The sequence below is a fragment of the Dipodomys spectabilis genome, unplaced genomic scaffold (genome assembly GCF_019054845.1).
Source record: "Dipodomys spectabilis isolate Male_0828 unplaced genomic scaffold, ASM1905484v1 ptg000023l, whole genome shotgun sequence".
Classification (NCBI taxonomy): domain Eukaryota; kingdom Metazoa; phylum Chordata; class Mammalia; order Rodentia; family Heteromyidae; genus Dipodomys; species Dipodomys spectabilis.
Window position 1 is genome coordinate 4,224,441 of NW_024870700.1, and position 22,123 is coordinate 4,246,563.

General features: G+C 46.2%; 1 protein-coding gene across 1 annotated transcript in view; it reads right to left on the minus strand.

Moving 5' to 3' along the window:
- The window catches only part of Dcps (decapping enzyme, scavenger), a 51,023-nt gene that overhangs the window by 9,667 nt on the left and 19,233 nt on the right, over positions 1-22,123 (minus strand). Inside the window, exon 3 of the mRNA XM_042674921.1 lies at positions 5,508-5,653. Within this exon, the coding sequence (XP_042530855.1) occupies positions 5,508-5,653 (146 nt within the window). The remainder of the gene's footprint in view (positions 1-5,507; positions 5,654-22,123) is intronic.

Consider the following 22,123-nt stretch of genomic DNA (forward strand, 5'->3'; position numbering starts at 1 on the left):
GGAGGCATTTCAGCTGAGGAAGAGCCTCTGAACCCTTTGACTAGACCCCCAAGCCATAGTCTACCCAGCACAAAAGGGAGGTTTTCCCAGGAAGAGCCACCTCGAGGGAGGGGCGAGTCTGGAGGACACCTGGCAGGGGCTTCCTTATGTAGAGCACATGGCCAAAGCCAGAGCCAGACACAACCCAGTGGTTGACAAAATTCTTCCAAAGGCATTTCCTCTCCCACCAGAGACTTCTCTGGGAACGTACTGCTGGAGAGAGAGAGAAAGCCAGACCAAAGCGGACCTGAAACAAAGAGGAAGGAGGGAGATGGTGACTTCTCATTCCAGAGAGTCCTGATGCACCTCTAAGCCCTCCTGGGCCTGTCCATTGCCATCTCCCACTGGAGATCCGCAGGTGGTCAGAGAGCACAAGTATGTTCTGTGTCCACAGAGGTGAAATGCCATCTCTCAGCCCTACCACAGACTTGCTGTCACCTTGGTCAAACAACGAATTTCTTCAGCACTGGTGGCTCACACCTGTAATTCTAGCTGCTCAGGAGGCTGAGATCTGAGGATCACAGTTCAAAGCCAGCTCTGGCAGAAAAATCTGGGGGACTCTTAATCTCCAATTAACTAGCAAAAAGCTGAAAGCAGAGGGGTGGCTCAAGTGGCAGAGTGCCAGCCTTGAGAGAAAAAGCCAAGGGAGAATTAGAAGCCCTGAGTTCAAGCCCCATTACCAGCACAGAAAAAAAAAAAAAAAAAGACAGGTGCTGTTTGCTCATGCCTGTAACCCTAGCTACTCAGGAGGCTGAGATCTGAGGATCAAGGTTTAAAGCCAGCCTGGGCAGGAAGGTCTGTGAGACTCTTATCTCCAATGAACCACGCAGAAAACTGGAAGTGGCGTAGTGGCTCAAGTGGTAGAGTGCTCGTCTTGAGCTGAAGAACTGAGGGACAGCGTTTAGGCCCAGAGTTCAAGCCCCATGACTGACAAAAAAAAAAAAAGAAAGAAAGATAGAAAGACAGAAAGACTGAGAAACAATGAAAGAAAGACAGAAAGACTGAAAAACATGAAAGAAAGAGAGAAAGAAAGAAAGAGAGAAAGAAAGAAAGAAAGGAAGAAAGAAAGAAAGAAAGAAAGAAAGAAAGAAAGAAAGAAAGAAAGAAAGAAAGAAGGAAAGAAAGAAAGAAGGAAGGAAGGAAGGAAGGAAAGAAAAAAAAAGAAAGAAAGGAAAGACAGAAGGAAGGAGGGAAGGAAGGAAGGAAAGAAGGAACTGCATTCTAGGATGATGGTAAGGATGCTAAATGACGCACACAATGACATCACCTAGCTTAGAGCCTATATGAAATCACCTAGCCCAGAGCACACAGGGAGAAGGCACGAAGGCACAGGGAGCCCGCAGAGGGGAGAGCCACAGTTGTGGTTGTGGATAGTTTGCTGCAGGCAACAGCACTAACTGGAGAAGAATTAAGGGGAGCAGAGGCTGAGGGTGTGAGGACACAAAGGCACCCTACTTTTACTTTGCTCAAAGAGCCAGAACAACCTCTTGTTTCATGTAAGGAAAAATGTAGGCACAAGGAAGTTGCCCTGAGTTCACAGAATCCCAGCTGCCAAAGTAGGTCACTTTAACCTATACTTCTGCCCACAGCACATCCTGCCTCCTGGGAGAGGCTCTGGATAAGAGGCAAGAACCTGTATCCACAGGAAGTCTCAGGGCTAGAAGCCCAGAAAAGAACAAAATTCACACAGATCACACAGGGTGAGGGAAGCAGGGTTGGGAGAGCACCATCTGCAAGGCAGCCCTGGAAGCTCAGACAGCTCTACCTAGAACAGGGCTGTAGGTGATGCCCCTAGAATCCATCTGGCTGGACTGTAGAGTAGACGACACTGACAACTCTCTTCCTTTCCTGGACATCCTATGGGATATCTTGATGCTTCTTCATTCTCCCATTCTTCTTTTTGTCTATTGTAGGGCTTGAACTCAAGGCCCGAGTGTTGTCCCTGAGCTTTTTTAGTCAAGGCTAGTGCTCTACCACTTTGAGCCACAGCGCCCTATCTGGTTTGCTGGTGGCATTTTCCTGCCCAGGCTGGCTTCAGACTGCGATCCTCAGATCTGAGCCTCCTGAGTAGCTAGGATTGCAGGTGTGAGCCACCCGCATCTGCTGCATTCTCTCATGTTTTCACTTTGCTCACTGACCTTGCCCCTTTTCCAGCGTGTTTTCTGTCCACATCTCCTCAGGTATCTCTGCTCTGTATCTTCCCCACTCATTCCCGTTCTACCTTATATGAATAATGGCAGCTCCATTCTGACACATGGTAAGTGAAATCTCTCACCATTTCCACAACGGTGGGAGAGAAACGGGGGCTGCATAGATAAGGACAATGCCATCGCTGGCCTTGGCTGGCAGAATGAGAATCCAAATACTGACTGATGCTGATCACAGATCCACACAGCCCACTGCAGTTTTAAAACACCCTAATGGTAAGTTACAAGCATCCCAGACTTGAGGAAGCAAATAATGCTGCCAGCTAAAAACAGATAAAAGGCCCAGACTGTTTGACCTTCCCCCCCAAGTCTTGGGGCTTGACCTTGGGGGCTGGGGGCTGTCCCTGAGCCTCTTTGTGCTCAAAGCTATCTCTCTACCACTTGAGCCACAGTGCCATTTCTGGATTTTTCTGAGTAGTTTATTGGAAAGGAAAGTCTCACAGGCTTTTCTACCAGGGCTGCTTTGAACCTTGCTCCTCAGATCTCAGCCTCCTGAGTAGCTATGATTACAAGCATGAGCCACCAGCACCCAGCAACTTTTGAGACCTGTCTTGTAAAGACCTGTGGTTATAGAGTGAGGTGATAAAAGTGTGCAATCCCTGGTACTGAATATGGGTTTGATGAACCCTAAACCCAACTCACTGTCTTCTACATAAAGATGTTCTCCTGGTCATGTCCTACCCTGGTTGATGAATAGTCTTACTGTCCACTCTATTCAAGCTGGACCTGGATCACCCCATGTTTTCTTTCCTCTCCACCATCAATCAGATTCTAAGTCCATCCAGCCTCATTAAGCCTTTTTCTAATGAGCTTCCTGCCATCTCAGCTGTGCTCTAGATCTATGTTAGTTGGTTCCCCTGCTTCTAGAAATCTGACCACATTAGTCTCATGCTTAAAGTCACTTAAGGGATTCCCACTTCCTATGGCAATCACTCTCAGATCTGGCAGTCGTTTGGAAAAGACATTTTTCAAATGCATATGTTCCAGCTCCACTCCTGGAAAGGGTCAGATCGAGTCGATACGGAATAGAATCTTAGGCAGGCCTGATGATCCACAGGCCTCCTCGTGGCACCTGCCTGGCTGTACAGCGCATGCCCTCTGACCCGTGTACCTCAGATCCCAGTTGCACCAAACACGTTGCAGCTCTCCAGATGCAGCATATGTTTCAAGTTTCCCATGTCTCTAGGCCTGATCTCCCCTGCGTTATCCCCCTGGCAAACTCTCATCTGTCAAATCAATGTAAGACCACCACTAACTACGCTGGTTCCTCACTCTGCTTCATCATTGCAGCTTGTGTAGCCCACCAGAGAACTTGTATCATGATCACAATTGCCTGTCTGTACATCTGACTTTCCTGCTAGACTGTAAGAACATTAGCAAGGGATCATTACTTGGGTGTCCTCCCAGAGCCTAGCAGAGGCCCTGCTACACACTAGTAGATGTTCAAGAAGTACAGTGAGCTGGGCACTGGTGGCTCACGCCTGTAATCCTAGCTACTCAGGAGGCTGAGATCTGAGGATCACAGTTCAAAGCCAGCCTGGGCAGCAAAGTCTCTAAGACTCTTTTTTGTCGGTCGGGGGGTCTGAACTCTGGGCCTGGGCACTGTCCCTCAGCTCTTCAGCTCAAGGTGAGCGCTCTACCACTTGAGCCACAGTGCCACTCTGGCTTTTTCTTTTTATGTGGTACTGAGGAATTGAACCCTGAGCCTCATGCATGCAAGGCAAGCACTCTACCACTGAGCCACCCTCCCAGCCCTGTGAAACTCTTATCTCCAATTAACCACCAGAAGACCAGAAATGGCGCTGTGGCTCAAGTGGTAGATCGCCTGCCTTGAGCTGAAGAGCTCAGGAACAGCACCCAGGCCCAGAATTCAAGCCCTATGACTGACCAAAAAAAGAAAAAAAAAAAAAGAAAAAGAAATATAATGACTGTTGTCAATTAAGCTACATGCTTGTATACTTTCTAGAAATAGCCAAGAAGGAATGTATGCATGTTCCTGTCACTCAGGAGTTGGAAGAGTACAGGAGTTTCTGTTGAATTTTTTCCAAATAAAACTGTGCAATGGTGCATACTAAGGTAGTTCCATGACTCAACATCAACTGCTTTTTCTGAGTAGTTTATTGAAGATAAGAGTCTCATGGACTTTTCTGCCTGGCTGGTTTCGATCCTCATATCTCAGCCTCTTAAATAGCCAGGATTACAGGTGTGAGCCACCGGTGCCCAGGCTGGGTCTTTCTTCTGAGCCAAGAGAAGAATGGCTATAAGCTTCCCACGTTTGAACATTCTCCTGCCAGGTATCCTGAAGCTTGGGCCAATAGTGAGAAATACTCAAAGAGAACAAGAGTCAGCAACAATGAGAAAGAGTCAGTGAGAGCCAGGGAGTAGGCAAGGAAATGACTCACCAATGTGCATTCATCATATTTAACTGTGAGTATCCACATGGGGCCTATTCCAGGCAGAGGCTCTGGTTGGCACTGGGCCTAAGACCAAGGAACCATCAGGATCTCTGAGCTAAACAGTCTTACATCTGGCCCAGCCAGAACACTCCACACAAAGACCTGTACTAAGTGAACATTAGGGACAATGGGTACTGCCTTCTGAGAAATGAATGCAAGGGCAGGCAAGCACTGGAAAAGTTTTTAACTCAGACCTGGCTTCAGCAAAATGGATTGCTGTAAGACAAGAAACAAGAAAGAGGCTAGACCCAGCTGGCCTAACCCAACACCCATCTTTACCCACTCAAAGACCTTTAGCCAGAGCATAGTGATTCAGAGACTGTTATCAGGGCTCCTGTAGAAACAAATTCCTTCCAGACTAGACTGCTCAGGTTCCCAGAACCTCAGTGGCATGTCCGGCTACTCATGGAGTCCCCAAGCCATGAAGCCTGCTCTAACCATACAATAAGAACTGGAGATATAGTTAGTTCAGAGGTACAGAACCTGATTAGTAAGCATGAGGCCCTGAGTTCAACACACACACACACACACACACACACACACACACACACACACACACCCCTGCAAACCAGTAACCAGCCCACCCTAGGATTCCTCTCCATTGTTTTCCTCTACTGCAATCTCACATATCATATGGGCTTAGATTTTTGTATGCTGATTCCACACAGGAAGTAAGCTCTACAAGGCAGGGATATGGTCTGCTGTGCCCACAGCCTGGCCCCTTAGAAGGTCGCAACAGAGGGCCATGAAAAGGGAGACAGGCATAGGAATGACACCTCACATCCGAGCCTCAGAGGCCATTCACCTGGATGCTGAGGCTCTGTGACTCCAGGTGGGGTAAGGTGATGTTCTTGTAGTCTTCTCCTGTCTCTCGGACCAGACGCAGGTCCTGGCGCAGGTACTTCTGCAGGTGTTTCTCCGTGGCAGGGTATACTACAGTCGTCTTGACATCTGCAATGACACATCATAGTCTCACTCGAAGGTAAAGTCCATTCAATTCATGAGCTGATGAGCCTCAATCAAGAATCTGGAAAGCTGGGCGCCGGTGGCTCACACCTGTAATCCTAGCTACTCAGGAGGCTGAGATCTAAGCATCAGGGTTCAAAGCCAGCCTGGGCAGGAATGTCTGTGAGATGCTTATCTCCAATAAACCACTAGAAAACTGGAAGTGGCTCTGTGGCTCAAGCGGTAGAGCGCTCGCCTTGAGCTGAAGAACGCAAGGACAGCACCCAAGCCCAGAGTTCAAGCCCCATGACTGACCAAAAAAAAAAAAAAAAAAATCTGGAAAACACGAGGCTTTCATGGAGAGATTCCTGGGCCTCACATCAAGCTAACCTCTGCTCTTCCCCTCCAAATTCCTAGCATGGGAACCAAAGTTCTTTAGCTCTTTTCATATACAAATTTCTAGGTATATAGTTTTCCAAACCTGAAGCTGAAAATGTGGTTTACAATCCAGCAGCTCCCTGAAAGCTGGGATGTGTGGGACAGCACAATGGTTCACAGTGCACTCTGGAGCAAGACTGGGTCTGTGTTCAAGTCCTGGCTCTTGTCTGTTCCTTCCTTACTGAAAGTGGGATCTTGGCCCCAGCTGGGAATTTGGTCCAGTTATTTAACCTCTGTGCACCCCGATGTTCCCATCTGCCAAATGAGAATAGTAACAGCTCCTATGTCATAACACTGGGAAGATTAAGCAAACTAATTACCTGTGAAGCACTTAAAACAATGTCTAGCACAAGTAAACACTGCACAAATGCTGGCCATGTATAATCCAGGGTTTCTCAACCTCGGCGCCTTGGGCACTCCTGGCTCTGGTGGGGCATTGTCCTGCGTACTGCACCATGCTCCATTAACAGCATCTTTCACCTCTTTCCCTGGATACTAGTGGCTCCTCCCCAGAGTTGTGACAAACTAATATGTCTCCAGATGTTTACAAGTGTCTCCTGGGGGGCAAAAATTGTCCCCAGTAGACAACAGGGGTTTTCATCAGAAGGAAACACTACAGTTTTCCTGAACAGATTGTAGGCTAAGTACTTCGGTTTAACATCTCTTGGCTGTGGTTAAGTCCCTTTCTCTATTTTACTTAACACCTGGTGCAGCTATAATCACCACTTAAGACATTTAGATGGCATCTTTACACAGATCTTCAGGGCAGGGAGAATGGCAAACTGCATTTCAAAATCATTTGGGATGTTTCTCAAAAGATCCGTGGGTTCAGATATACTCAAAAAGAAAGCAACCCAGTGACTCATCTTCACACCTTAAAACCTACCAACCTGTAATTTCAGATTATTTGGACTTCTGGTGCACACTAACCATCCTGGTCTATCAGCTCCGGGTCAAAACACTAAGGTGAGAAGACTCGGGCTCTGGGCCAGGCTACCAAATGACTGTCCCTTACTCCTGGATGATCTTGAGCATGTGGCCTCTTAAAGTCTCAGTTTCCTCACTTGTTAAAGAATCATTACAAAAGTCACCTCAACATTAATGCTTGCCAGGGTCCAGTGGCTCACTCCTGAAACCCTAGCTACTCAGGAGGATGAGATCTGAGGGTCACAGTTCAAAGTCAGACAGGAAAGTCCATGAGACTCTTATCTCTTAATTAACCAGCAAAATAGCCCAAAATGGAGCTGTGGCTCAAGTGAGGGAGGACAAGCCTTGAACAAAAAAAGCTAAGGGAACAGTGTCCATGCTTTGACTTCAAGCCCCAGCACCAGCAGCACAAAATTACAACAACAAGAATATTTAATGCTAGCCTATTAAGTGAAACTTGACACTACCAAAGACACTAAATGTCATTAAATGCCTGGCTCTGGGGGAGAAGGGCTGGCATTAGCCAAGACCCATGGTACTCATAAACTGATACATTAAATTGAACCCATTTTGTATAACTACTTCAAGAAATTGATTTTTTTAAGGTGCCTGACCCTGAATACAAGGCCCAAAGCCCTCTTCACAACCCTCTGGGGAATAACGTAAAATTGATCTCGATTTTACTTCTGATTGTTCTCTAATAGCCTGTACTCAGAAGCCAAATACAGCGCTGGGAAGGTGGCTTAGTGGTAGAGTGCTTGCCTAGCATGCATGAAGCCCTGGGTTCAATTCCTCAGTACCACATGAACAGAAAAAGGTGGAAGTGGTGCTGTGGCTCAAGTGGTATTGGCCTTGGGCGAAAGAAGCTCAGGAACAGTGCTTAGGCCCTGAATTCAAGCCCCAGAACTGGCAAGAAAAAAGAAGAAGAAGAAAAAGCCACCCAGTACACTGAGATCTCAAGAGATAGGAGCAGGCCTGAAACTAACCAACGGTACCACCTTTGAATTTGCAGTGGCCTCAAGGAAGAGGCCATGATATCTCCAGCGCCCTAGTGGGTGAGAGCAGGGATCTGGGTACCAATCCTGACTGTGCAATCTCTAGCTGTGTGGCCCATGGCTACTAGTCAACCTGGTCTGTTGCTTTCTTTTCCTGGCTTCTGTGACCATAGGGTAATAACAATAGGTCTGGGGTGGGAATTTAGGTGGAAGCCATTTAGAAAATACCTCACATAGAAAATTGCTGCTCTAACACTAGCTTCATTCTCCTTGTTTTTGTTGTGTCTTGAGTTGCCTGGGCTGGGCGGGGTGAGATGAGCCATGGCTGTGGAACTCCCTCAGAGTAGGGGAGAGATGCCTGGGAACAAAGGCAGACCTGATGCTGGAGGACAGCCTAACTTTGTTGGCAATGGACACGTAGCCCTGGGCTCACAGCCTGGGGCTTCTGGCTGTTCTGGAGTTCTGAGAGCAAGTCCTTGTCTGCCCAGGCTTGCCAAGGCCCTAGCCCTGCCACCCAGGGTGCAGAGAAACACAGGAATCTCACCAAGCCAGCCCTCTCTTGCCTTTCACCCTTGACAACAAGAACTCAGAGAGAGGCCTGGATATCCTGACTGCTCACTTCCTGTCCTTCTCCCCTCCCCCCCCCCCTTCCCGCTTACATCTCTCACTGAGCAGGGACCCAGCTTCTCTCTCAGACCAGGCAAATACATCTGAATGCTGGTGCCAGGAGCTTCCTACTATGATCTACAAGGCCCTTCTCACTTCATCTACCTGTCTGTTCTGTGTTGCTTTCTCCCCAGCCACTCAGGGCCTTCACCTAGCATCTCTCCCAACCTCTAATAGCCTGTACTCATGATGGCTCCCAACACAGGCAAATCCTCCCAGCAGAGCAGAACGGCTTCCTTGCTCCCTCGCCCTACTCAGAAACTCTGGTTTCAGTCAACTTGAACAGCCCTGGCTAAAGCGGCCCTCAGCCCCTCCCTCCATCTCAGTCTACCCCTTGCTTTTCTGCCCCTGTCACTGTCTGACAGCACAGTGCAGGTTTACTGTCTCACTCTCCCAGGAAGAAAAGAGTTTGCTCTCTTTCTTTTCATAATCTCTCCTTTGCAACTGGACCTGCACCTGACACACAGAGTGGACTTAAGTAAATACTTACCGGACAAACGGACACAGGAATCTGGCCTTTACAGACTTTAACCCCTGGAAGAGCATTTCAAATGTAATTTTAAAACTCTGATTAAAAAAAAAAAATCAATATATTTCTCAATGCTGTTTGACACTGGCAGTCTCAAAAAAGAACTGTGGTGTTTACCTAGGTAACTATCAGGCAAAACTCTCACCTGAAGCTGAATTTCAGAAGTTGGATCAAGCATCCATGATAAATAAATGCATAAACTGTCCATTAAATATACACTGGGGGAGGGGATGGGGGATGGGATATACACGCATAATCGCAAAAACAGCTCCCCACAGATTACTGATCAACTGCAAAGGATACACAATATTGCCTCACTCAAATAAAGGGGGTTGACCTCACTCTTTTTTTTTTCTGGTCCTGGGGCTTGAACTCAGAGCCCAGGCACTGTCTCTTAGCAAAATTAAGATTAATAGACTTTGCCAGAGAACCACGTAGACATCCAGGTACAGAGAACAAAGAAAGGTTTATTGCCAGGAAAGGGGGCCGGCAAGACTCCTTCTCACATGGGAGAAGTGAGAAGAAGCACCGGCTATTGTCTGGGGTGATCTATATAACCTAGGAGGTTTAGGAGGGGCTAAGAGGCAGAGACCCTGGTGTGGATGTGTGGGCCAGGGGCTTCATCATGGTGGACTAGGATTTATGGCTGCAGCCAAATGGTAGATAAGGGCCCTGAAACTGCCCAGACCTGAAGGTCACTCTAAGGAGCTCTTGTTGCCTTCTGCCAGAGAAGAGCCATCCTAAGGTAAAGGGGGTTGGAAGTTGATTATTTACTGCCTTTACTACATGAGCCTAGTGCTGCCTAGGAAGGAGCATGCTAAGCTGTGGAGAAGGGAAGGAGTGGACGAGGCTATAGGAAGGGACTCAATTTGCTAACACTGTCCCTTAGCTTTTATGTTCAAGGCTTGAGTCAAAGTCCCACTTCTGGCTTTCTGGTGATTAATTAGAGATGAGTGTTGCAGGCTCTTTTGTCTGGGCTGGCTTCAAACTGGGATACTCAGCTCTCAGCCTCCCAAGTAGCCTCCCAGGTGTGAGCCACTGGAGCCCAGTATTACCTCACTCTTTTTTTGTTTGTTTTTGTCGGTTGTGGGGCCTGAACTCTGGGCCTGGGCGCTGTCCCTCAGCTCTTCAGCTCAAGGCTAGCACTCTACCACTTGAGCCACAGCGCCACTTCCGCCTTTTTTTGCTTATGTGGTGCTGAGGAATCAAACTCAGAGCCTCATGCATGCAAGGCAAGCACTCTACCACTGAGCCACCTTCCCAGCCCAATATCATTTTCACTTTTTTTTTTTTTTGGGTCCAGTCGTGGGCCTGAACTCTGGGCTTGGGCGTTGTCCCTCAGCTCTTCAGCTCAAGGCTAGCGCTCTACCACTTGAGCCACAGGGCCACTTCTGGCTTTCTTTTTTCTGCTTATGTGGTGCTGAGGAATGGAACCCAGAGCCTCATGCATGCAAGGCAAGTGCTCTACCACTGAGCCACCTTTCCAACCCTTACCTCACTCTTAATGTGGACCCTAAATCTAAACACAAAGAAATACCAGCAACCAAAATCCAAGGGTATCTGGCAAAAAAAAAAAAAAAAGAATCTTTTATAACTTCAAAAATGTCAAAATTGCTGAGGGGGAGGAGCCAGTGGCTCACATCTATAATCCTAGCTACTCAGGAGGCTGAGATCTGAGAATCACAGCTCAAAACCAGCCCTGACAGGAAAGTCCTTGAGACCCTTATCTTCAATTAACCAGAAAAAAAGAAAAAAGAAAAAAAAAGTCAGAAGTGGAGTTGTAGCTCCTCAAGTGGTAAAGCACTAGCCTTGAGCACAAAAAGCTGAGTCAGTGCCCAGATCCTAAGTTCAAACCTCAGGACCAGTGCACATTCATGTGCACATGCACGCACACACACACACACACACACACACACACACACACACACAAGTCAAAGTTAGCTGAGTGTCACATCACGGCCTGAAGTCACAGCATTTAGGAGGATTATTTGAGCCCAAGTTCAAGCTCACCCTGGGCAACACAAGGGTAAAAACAAACAAAAAAGCCAACTAAACTGACTCACACTTGTAATCCCAGCCAAGCAGGAAGCAGGGATTAGAAAGATGGAGGTTCAAAGTCAGCCTAGCCAATCTTTGTGGCATGTAATTGTCCCAGCTATGCAGGAGGTATAGGAGGTGGTGGTCCAGGCCAGCCTAGCTACAAAAAGGCTAGACTGCAGACTCTACAGCAAAAGGGAATGCCGGGTACCGGTGGCTCATGCCTATGATCCTAGCTACTCAGGAGGCTAAGATCTGAGGATTATGGTTCAAAGCCAGCCTGGGCAGGAAACTCTGTGAGACTCTTATCTCCAATAAACCACTAGAAAACCAGAAGCGGCGCTGTGGCTCAAGCAGTAGAGCGCTCGCCTTGAGCTGAATTGCTGAGGGATAGCGCAAACATGAGACTCAAAGTTTAAACTCCAGTATAGCTCCTCCCCCTCCCCCCCCCCAAACAAAAGGCAAAGAAAGACAAAGAAAAGTTGAGGAACTATTCCAGATTCAAAGAGCCTAAGGAATTGTGACTAATAGGATTTAGAAGAGATCTTGTGATTCTGCATCTTGAGATCCTGCACTCAAATAACTTACTGAGTAACAGACTGTACCATGCTTTTCCAATAAGTGCAAGATTTCCTGATCCACAATTTCCTGAAACTGATCATGGTTATTTTTCTTCTAATACTTATATACAGAGAAATATTATTATATATAGAAGTAGAAAAAGTAAATGTGATAAAAGGTCAACAAGAAGTAAGAGTTTATAAAGAAGTTCTTCATATTATTCTCTCTTTCCTAGGACTGAAGTCTTTGTTTTTTGTCTTGGTGTTGGTCTGGGGCTTGAACTCAGGGCCTGGGCACTGTCCCTAAGGCTTCTTTGGCTCAAGGCTAGCACTCACCATCTGAGCCACAACTGTTTTTCCAGATTTTGGACAGTTTATTGGAGATAAGAGTCTCACGGACTTTTCTGTCCAGGCTGGACTTTGAGCCTCAATCCTCAGGGACAGTGCCCAGGCCCTGAGTTCAAGCCCCAGAACCAGCAAAATAAATAACTAAATAAATAGGATTTCCTTGGGAAATTTAACTCTAGTTGCCAATGGGTGCTCTAGGCATTATTCTAAGCCCATTCCATACATGAACTCATCTATATTCTTCCCAACCAAAGTGATTAGAAATCATGATAATCTCATGTCACACAAGAAGAAGCTGAGGCACAGTGAAAGCCTGTGGACCTCCTTGGGTTCTGTCTTTGCCAACTGTTGTGTGGCAAGTTGACGGGAAGAAGCCATCTGCTAAGCCTGAGCAACACCTGGAAATTCCACTGCCCCAAACATTTTCTGGGTGGCTTGAGAAGCAACATGGAATTCCCCAGCCACGCCCCTCTGCTGGCATGGGGGGGGGGCTGGAATCAGTTCAGGATAGTCTTAAACCCTCAACAACCACTCCTCAAAAACATTCACAATATATTTAGAGAAATTCCCTAGCACTGCTTACAAAGTCCATCCTATCAGTCATGCTTTTAAAATTTTTGTTTGAGGGCCTGGGAAGGTGGCTCAGAGGTAGAGCGCTTGCCTTGCATGCCTGAGGCCCTGGGTTCCATTCCTCAGCACCACAGAAGCAAAAAGAAAAAAGCCGGGAAGTGACGCTGTAGCTCAAGTGGTAGAGCGCTAGCCTTGAGCTGAAGAGCTGAGGGTAGCGCTCAGGCCCAGAGTTCAAGCACCATGAACAACGAAAAGAAGAAGAAGAAGGAGAAGAAGAAGAAGAGGAGGAGGAGGACGAGGAGGAGGAGGAGGAAGAAGAAGAGGAAGAGGAGGAGGAAGAAGAAAAAAGAAGAAAATGTTCCTCTCTTATTTTGGGAGTGTTGGGGTTTGAACTGAACCCAGGGCATTCCATGCACTTGTTAGACAGGCACTCTACCACTGGAACCCATGAGCACACCCCTTTTTGCCTCAGTTATTGTTTTAGATAGAGTCCTGAGTTTATTCCCAAGGCAGCCTGGACTGAGATCTTCCTATTTACACCTCCCAAGTCACAGGGATGACAGGTGCTTATTATCACACCCACTTACTGGGTCTCTCTCTCTCTCTCTCTCTTTTTTTTCCCAGACAGGGATTGAATGGCAAACCTCTTGATCTGTCCCCTCAGTCGCTGGGACTATATGCATGAGCTGCTGTGTCTGGCCAAGGAGAACTCTTTTTCACTAGCCCAAGTGCCCAGGCACACACCAACAAAGTATGTGTTCACAGAGAACACCTAAGCCTCATTCTTACTCTATAGCTACCTTAACATTTTAGATAAGTGAGTGATCAATACTGATACTATCACAATGACTAAATGTCACCTACTGAAAATTATACTGTCATTATCTGTCCTTTTTCCGCACTACTTTTGGTGTGTGGAATGAGCAACTACTTTTACTTCTTAATTTTCTAGAAAACTTAGTCACTTATTCATCCCCACACCAGGTTTCCTGTTTTCATAAATCTCCTGACATGATAAAACTGTTCCTGGAACGTCTGTCCCCAGCACTGCTATCCCGGGGATTCCCTTCCCCTTTTTCTGGAACTGGCATGTTTTCTTCTGAAAAGATAAGCTTCCGCTTTCTTGCTTTTTCTTATTTTGCTGAAACAGTGTTTTTTGTTTTTGCCAGTCCTGGAGCTTGAATTCAGGGCCTAAGCACTGTCCCTGAGCTTCTTTTGTTCAAGACTAGTGTTCTACCAATTGAGCCACAGCACCATTCTGGCTTTTTCTGTTTATGTGGTACTGAGGAATTGAACCCAGGGTTTCATGCTTGATATATAAGCATTCTACCACTAGACCACATTCCCAGCCTGAAGCAGTGCTTTTCCAGCTTCATTCTAGCTTTATTATTGACATTCAAGGCTAGTAGCAGTGGCTCATACCTGTTGTCATCCTAGCTACACAGGAGGCTGAGACTTAAGGATTAAGGTTCAAAGCCAGCCTGGGCAGGAAAGTCCGTAAGATTCTTATCTCCAATTGACCACCAGAAAACTGGGAGTGGCGCTATGGCCCAAAGCAGTAGAGTACTAGCCTTGAGTGAAAAAAGCTCAGGGACAGGGCCCAGGCCCTGAGTTGAAGTCCCAAAATAGACAAAAAAGAAAGGAAGGAAGGAAAGAAGGAAGGGAGGGAGGGAGGGAGAAAGAAAGAGAGAAAGAAAGCAAGAAATGACAAATGTCTGAGGACACAGATGTATTTATCCTAAAACACAAAAAGTCTCACTGTAGATGCAACTAAAATAATTTGGCCTCTGCAATCTGCTATGTGAAACAAGGAATGAGTACAGATACGCAATTTTCATATATTTATCACTGTGTGAATGCCTTGCTCAGAAAAGGAACTACAGTCAACAACACAACAGGCAATCATTTGATTTTGTTTTTAACGATAGCCTAAAAATGATACATTCACATTCTTCACAACTCCCAGGCAGTGATAGGCAGTAAGTTCTTTGGAGGTGCTGGGCAGAAGCACTGGGCCAGAGCTCTCATTGAATTCTAGCTACTCAGGAGGCTGAGATCTGAGGATCTTGGTTCAGATCAGATCAGAATGGGAAACAACCAAACTGCCAGGGTTAGATCACATGTACTTCAACTTAACGATATTTTCAGCGGGGGACTCCTATAATCCTAGCTACTCAGTAAGGATGAGATCTGAAGATCATAGTTCAAAGCCAGCCTGGGCAAAAAAAAATCCATGAAACTCTTATTTCCAATTAACCAGCAAAAAAATCTGGAAGTGGAGCTACGGCTCAAGTGGTAGAGTGCTCACCTTAAATGAAAAAGCCAAGCGAGGGCAAAAGGCCTTGAGTTCAAATCCCACTGCCGATACCAAAAATAGAAAAATTCTCACTATATATACATATACATATATATTTTTTAATTTAATTTAATTTTTTTTTGTCAGTCGTGGGGGCTGAACTCTGGCCTGGGCGCTGTCCCTCAGCTCTTCAGCTCAAGACTAGCGCCCTACCACTTAAGCCACAGCACCACTTCTGGCTTTTTTCTGCTTATGTGCTGCTAAGGAATCAAACCCAGGGTCTCATGCATGCGAGGCAAGCGCTCTACCACTGAGCCACCTTCCCAGCTCTCATAATATACTTTTTAGTATTTTAGTGTACAAGAGTTTTATCAGGATATTACCTCATTGTTAGTAGAGGAATATCTATGTGCTTTACCGTTGAACTATACCTGCTATGAAAAATAATACATCAGCTTGCAAACCTAAATTAAAATAAAAATAAGCACAACTTTTGCAAAGTTTGTATTACTTAAGATATAAAAGAAATTGTATTGTGAAAATAGTGTCTCATTTAAGCCGATTACATGGCCTCCTGCAACTACTAGTAGCCTTACAGAATTAGCAGAACTGTGACTCTCAGCTGGTACTTCTATTTGCTATATTTTATAAAAAGCTGGATATCTCAATCAACATGCTAAGTGTAAATAAAGCACATTTACCAGCCCCAAACTCATAAAACGTGAGCATGCAGCCAGAACTACCTGATTACTACCAGAACTACCAGAACTACCTGAGACCAAGGATGGAACCAGAGAATCTACAAGTGTAATGAGTTTCCAGGTGGCACCAACCCAGGGACCCCACATGGAGAACCACTAGGCCAAAGCACAAACTCTGCTTCCAGAGTGATAGCACCAGGAGATAAAGCTCAAAACTTGGAACATCTCAAAATGTCCTTATTTTATTGACACATCTAAGAATTTGGCTAACTAATGTGTGAATAGAGAAAGTCATGCCACAACAGGCTTTGGGGAAAGTAAGTAGCTAGTGAGGGCCCTGATTTAACCAATGCATTAGTTCCTTGATGGGGTTCATCACATGATGGCATTCCTGGGAGATGGTTAAGAAGTAGATGGGGCCTTGCTGGAAGAAGTAGGTCACTATATCATTGGAAGCTGTCTTGCCCTGGCTCCTTCCTGTCTCTTGTGCTTCCTGTCCAACATGAATTAAGCTGCTTTTCTCCACCATGCCCTCCCCATCATGATGGGTTGACATTTCTGAAGCCACGAGGCAAAATAAAAACCTTTCCTGTTGGGTGCCTTTGGCTCATGCCTGTAATCTTAGCTACGTAGGAGGCTGAGATCTGAGGATCTGGGTTCAAAGCCAACCCAGGCAGGAAAGTCCAAGAGACTCTTACCTTCAATTAACTACTAAAAAGCAGGAAGTAGAGCTGTGGCTCCAAGTGGTAGAGCAGTATAACCTTTAGCAAAAATGAACTCAAGGACAGCACCCAGGCCCCAAGTTTAAGTCCCAGGGCTGACACCAAAAATAAAATAAGCCCCCCTTCCTTTGTTTTCCTCAAATCTGATCTCAGCAATACAAAAGCCTAAGTAGTATAGAATTCTAGGAAATCAATTCTAGAAAATCAATGACTCACAAAAAAAAAAAAAAAAAAAGACAGCAGTTGAATCTATTTCTCAGTCATTTGCTAGTGACTTTTTCCCCCCCACTAGGCTCTAATGTCTTGATCATGTTGATTGCTATCAGAGAGGGTTTATTTCTATTTGTTGTGCTATGTAACTGTTGGGGACCAGACTGTGGGCTCTTTCAATTTCAAAAATCATCTTCAGTCCTGAGAAAGTGTATTGAGTTAATTCTTTAGTATTTTCTTCTCCATTTTCTCTGCCTTTTCTTTCTGGAACATATATTTGGATATTTAATCTTGTGAATTTGTCAGCTAGTCTTTTTTTAAAATTTTTTTTCTCCCTTTTTTCCAGTTGTCTTTTTGTTCTACTTTTAAGAAAGTTATCAGCCAGGTGCCAAAGGCTCATGCCTATAATCCTAGGTACTCAGGAGGCTGAGATCTGAGGATCGTGGTTCAAAGCCAGCCCTGGCAGGAAAGTCTGTGAGACTCTTTTTTTTTTTTTTTTGTCGGTCGTGGGGCTTGAACTCTGGGCCTGGCCGCTGTCCCTCAGCTCTTCAGCTCAAGGCGAGCGCTCTACCACTTGAGCTACAGCGCCACTTCCGGTTTTCTGGTGGTTTATTGGAGATAGGAGTCTCACGGTCTCTCCTGCCCGGGCTGGCTTTGAACCGTGATCCTCAGATCTCAGCCTCCTGAGTAGCTAGGATTACAGGCGTGAGCCACCAGCGCCCCTCAGTCTGTGAGACTCTTATCTCCAATAAACCACAAGAAAACAGGAAGTGGCACTGTGGCTCAAGAGGTAGAGCACTCGCCTTGAGCTGAAGAGCTCAGGGATAGTGCCCAGGCCCAGAGTTCAAGCCCCATGACCGACCAAAAAAAGAAAAAAGAAAGTTGCCATCTTCATCTTCTATTGTTTTCTTTCTTTTTATTTTTTTATTTGTCATGGGGTTTAAACTCAGGGTCTGGGCGCTGTCCCTTAGCTTTTGTGCTCAAAGCTAGTACTCTACCACTTTGAGTTATAGCGCCACTTCTGATTTTCTTGTGGTTAATTGGAGGTAAGAGTCTCACGGACTTTCCTGCCAGGGCTGGCTTTGAACCGTGATCCTCAGATCTCAGCCTCCTGAGTAACTAGGATTACAGGTGTGAGCCATCAGCACCAGACTTAATTTTTTGTTTTCTTTATATTTTCAATTTTTAAATATAAATATATTGTTACGTACATCTTAATTTTTAAGGATACTTTTCCTAAGCTCTTCTCAAAAGTCTTTATTGACTGACTTCTATTATTGTACATTGGATATATCATCATTGTTCTGACCTTAATAATAGCTTTTGAATTTCTCTCCTCCCAGTACAGTTTTCTGTCTCTCCAGAATCCTTCTCTTTTTCTGTCCTGGGGCTTGAACTCAGCCTAGATGCTATCTTTTTGCTCTGCCTCTTGAGTCTTAGCTCCACTTCCAGTTTTTTTGGTGAGTAACTAGAGATAAGAATCTCACAGATTGTGTTGCCTGGGCTTGCTTTGATCCTCAATACTCAGTTCCTGAGTAGCTAGGATTACGTGTGTGAGCCATTGGAGCCTGGCTTTGTCTTTGTCTTTAACTACTAAAGGTCTGATCATCCTTGCCTGTCTTACTCACTCGTATTTAAGAGTAGGGTACTTCCAAGCTGAGGGACAGTTCTGGGTGTGGCTGCCTGGAGCAACCAGTTATGATGGGCAGACTATCCAGTGCATTACAGATGCCCCCACTGCCAACAGTTCAGGTCTTCTCTTGGGCTGGCCCCATTCTACACAGAAAACTCTCCTGGATGAGAACATTCCAGATAATGGGGAAGCCCAGCAGCTGGAGGTGGGGGACGCATACCAAAAATGTTCATGTCAATGAACTTCACTGATCCCTCCTATTTCTGGGTACCAACACCCCTCCTTTTCCTCCAGACATTTCTCCTTTAATTCCCTGCTGTGGGGCAGGGGAGGAGCAGCTTTCAGATCAGTTGCCTGGCAAAGGAGGCTGAAGGGACTCTGCGACTCAGGGCTCCGGTCTTGCACCTGTTATGTCAGTTTCCCTCTTCCCTCTGCTTCCCAGCTTTGAAATATTTTTTTTTTATCTCCTCTTGTTTCCTCATCATCTTTATGGGTTAATATTTTTCAAGGATCTTCCTTTAATGTCAATGTGACAGGGGGCTTTAAAGGAAGCAGGTGCACATTCCAGCCCATGACTGTCCTGTGTCATACCCTTAATGCTTCATTGTTCTTCTTAGCTGTTCAATGCCATGGGACACTTTCATTTGCTTTTGTGTGTGTGTGTGGTGTGTGTGTGTGTGTGTGTGTGTGTGTCCTTTCTTTTTTCTTAAAAAAGAAAGGGCCTAGGGCTTAAACTCTGGACCTGGGTACTGTTCCTTAGCTTCTTTTGCAAGGCTAACAGTACCACAGTCTGACTTTTTCTAAGTATTTATTGGAGATAAAGAGTCTCATAGACCTTTCCTGCTTAGGCTGGCTTCGAGCCTTAATCCTCAGATCTCAGCTTTCCAAGTAGCTAGGATTACAGGCATGAGCCACTAATATTCAGTTATATTTTTTGTCTGTTTTTAAACTAAGGGCTCCTTACTTGCGGGAAGATAACTCTACTACTTGAGCCACAGTTCCACTTCTCTCTTTTTGATGGTAAGTTGGAAACGAGAGTCATGAACTTTCCTATCCTGGGTGTCTTGGAACTGTGATACTTAGATCTCAGCCTCCTGACTCACTAGGATTGCTGGCATGAGCCATACCTGCAGCCCCATTTGCTTGTTCTTTAAGGCCCATTATCTCCAACTGAACCTAGCTTGTAAACTGTGGAGCTGATGCTGTGCACACTGTATGTGCAGTACCTAAAAGAGCACTGACGAGACCAGACTCTCACAATGGAGTCTGAAGAGGACTGTATATGTTACCATGGTATTTTGAGTGGATGCCTGTGCTACTGCACACACCTCAGTCCACACAGAGGGAAGCCTTTGGAAAAGACAAACTGTATAAGATGTTAAGTAAGGTCACCTCTGGGCAACAGAATTCTATGTCACTGTAATTTGGAAAATTACTTTTAGTATACGAGTTTTCCTAAAACAAATGTAGATAACGTATGTGGCAAATACATTAAAAGAGAAAAAGTAAGCCATTTATAAAAGAGCCCCAGAATTACAAGTTCAAGGGCAACGTGGGCTACACAGTGAGACCCTATCTGGAGGATGTAAAGGGATTAGTTCCAGACAGTTGAAGCAATTTGCTCACGGTCACCAGCTATTAAGTGGTAGAGCTGTGACTAGAATTTTAGCTGCTGTATATAAATACTCCCTTCCTTATCCCATACAGGGCCAGCTTCTTCTAAGCCTTTTCCTAAGCAATCCATGCTGTGGCCATATTGTCTGCAAGTGGCCCCTGAGGATAGCTCAGCCCCTCTCACATACACATAAACAGCTGCCAGAAAATCCTAAGGATATAATGAGATACAAGAATAACTGCAAAAGCCGGGCGCCAGTGGCTTATGCCTGTAATCCTAGCTACTCAGGAGGCTGAGATCTAAGGATTGCAGTTTGAAACTGGCACTGGCAGAAAAGTTCCCCGTGAGGCTTTTATCTCCAATTAACCACCAAAAACAAAAAAAAAAAAAACCAGAAATAGAGCTGTGGCTCAATTGGTAGAGCACTAGCCTTGAGCACAAAGAGGCTGAGGGACAATGGCCAGGCCCTGAGTTCAAGCCCCAAGACTAGCAAAAAAAAAAAAAAAAGAATAACTGAAAAAGCCAGGCTTGATGACTCAACACCTGTAATCTTAGCTACTCAAGAGGTTGAGATTTGAGGACCGCAGCTCAAAGTCCAGGCAGGAAATTCCCATGACTCTCTTATCTCCAGTCAATTAACCATCAAAAAGCCAGAAATGGAGCTGGGTTCAAGTTCCAGCCTTGAGCAAAAAAGGTTAGGGACAGTGCTTAGGTCCTGAGTTCAAGCCTTCAGTTACCCCCCCACACACACACACATACACACAAAGTGACTGAGGCTGTAGACTGGAGGCTGTGGAATCACCGTGTATAGATAGAAGGACCCTTGTGCTTGTCTTACCCCACTCCCTTCAGTTCTGGGATGTCATCTGAGGACACTTAGTTGGGAAACTGAAGCAAGACACCGCTGAAGAACCAGCCCTGGGGGGAGTGGGGGGGGGGAGTGCGTGCGTGCGTGAGTGCGTGCGTGTGTGTGTGTGTGTGTGTGTGTGTGTGCGCGCGCGCCTGCACAAAAGCAGGACTAGAGAGGACACTATTCCTAGCTACGGAAAGGGAACAGGGGAACAAAAGCTGTTTTGACCTAGCTTGGGGTGCCATCCCCACCAAGTATGACAGCGTACAGAAGTTGGAAGCATGGAGAAGGGGCCTCCCCCTCCCTTGTGAGTCTTGAGAGGCAGCTCTTTCTCCACAGGAATGTTTAAGCAGCAGGGAACAGTCATCCTGATACATCCCAGCTGAACAGCAGCCCTGCACACACATGTTGTCTGCAGCTTAGATGAACAGGCTGGCATAGGTCCTGGCTAAGATGTCTGAGTCTTATCTGCCAGGACCTTGAGGATCTCCTACAAGGCCTTCTCCAATAAATAAAGCAATCCCTCGTCCCCAGGCAGGACACAAAAGCCAGAGGAAAAGTTAAGAGCAGCTGCTTCTCAGCTCGTTGCCAAAGCTAGCTTAGCCAAATCCCTAGGAAAATGCTGCAGCACATGAAACATGAAAATGCAAACCACAGACAGTCTGCACTCCTTCCCATACACATGTTCAAACAAGACTGCTTTCCAGCCGTAGCCAATGACTTCTCCAGGATGAGGTCATTTCTATGGCTCTGTCTGTGGCTTTTGCTCTCCCTTCGTTATGATGAGCCCGTTTCCACTTATTTGACCCAGATGTGCAGACCCCAGGAGAGCAAGGAAGAAGCAACAGCAAAGCATGATCTGAGCATGAAGGCACACCCCACTGCCCCTCCAGAAGAGCCACCCAGAACCAGTTAGGGAGGGACAGGATAACCAGGCCTACAAGACACTCCATCCAGCAAGGCATAAAACAAACAAACAACTCCAAGACAATCCCTGCAGAGAAAGGCTGCTAGGCAGGCCTCCAGATCTGCATTGCTCTCCTCTCTAGAAGCCCCCTGGCTGACAGCTCAGGCCACAGAGTAGAAGGGAAGCTGGCTGGGCTGCAGCGGACTTTAAATCATGCTCTGGTTGCAGGCGTGGGTGGGGTGTTTGCTGTCCTGCACTCCAGGGCTGTTAGAAGACTTCAGTGGAGTCCTGGAGAGGCCTCCACTTGGAGGATAAACTCAGCTGAGGGCGGGGTCTGGATCCTGCTGGAAGCTTCCACACTTAGCAGTGGAGCTCCAACCACTAATGAGCTGTCTCTCTGAAAGCAACGAGGTGCTGGGAGAGATGGAGGAGAGGCAGACGCTGACTTTAGCAATACTCTGCAGCAACAGGC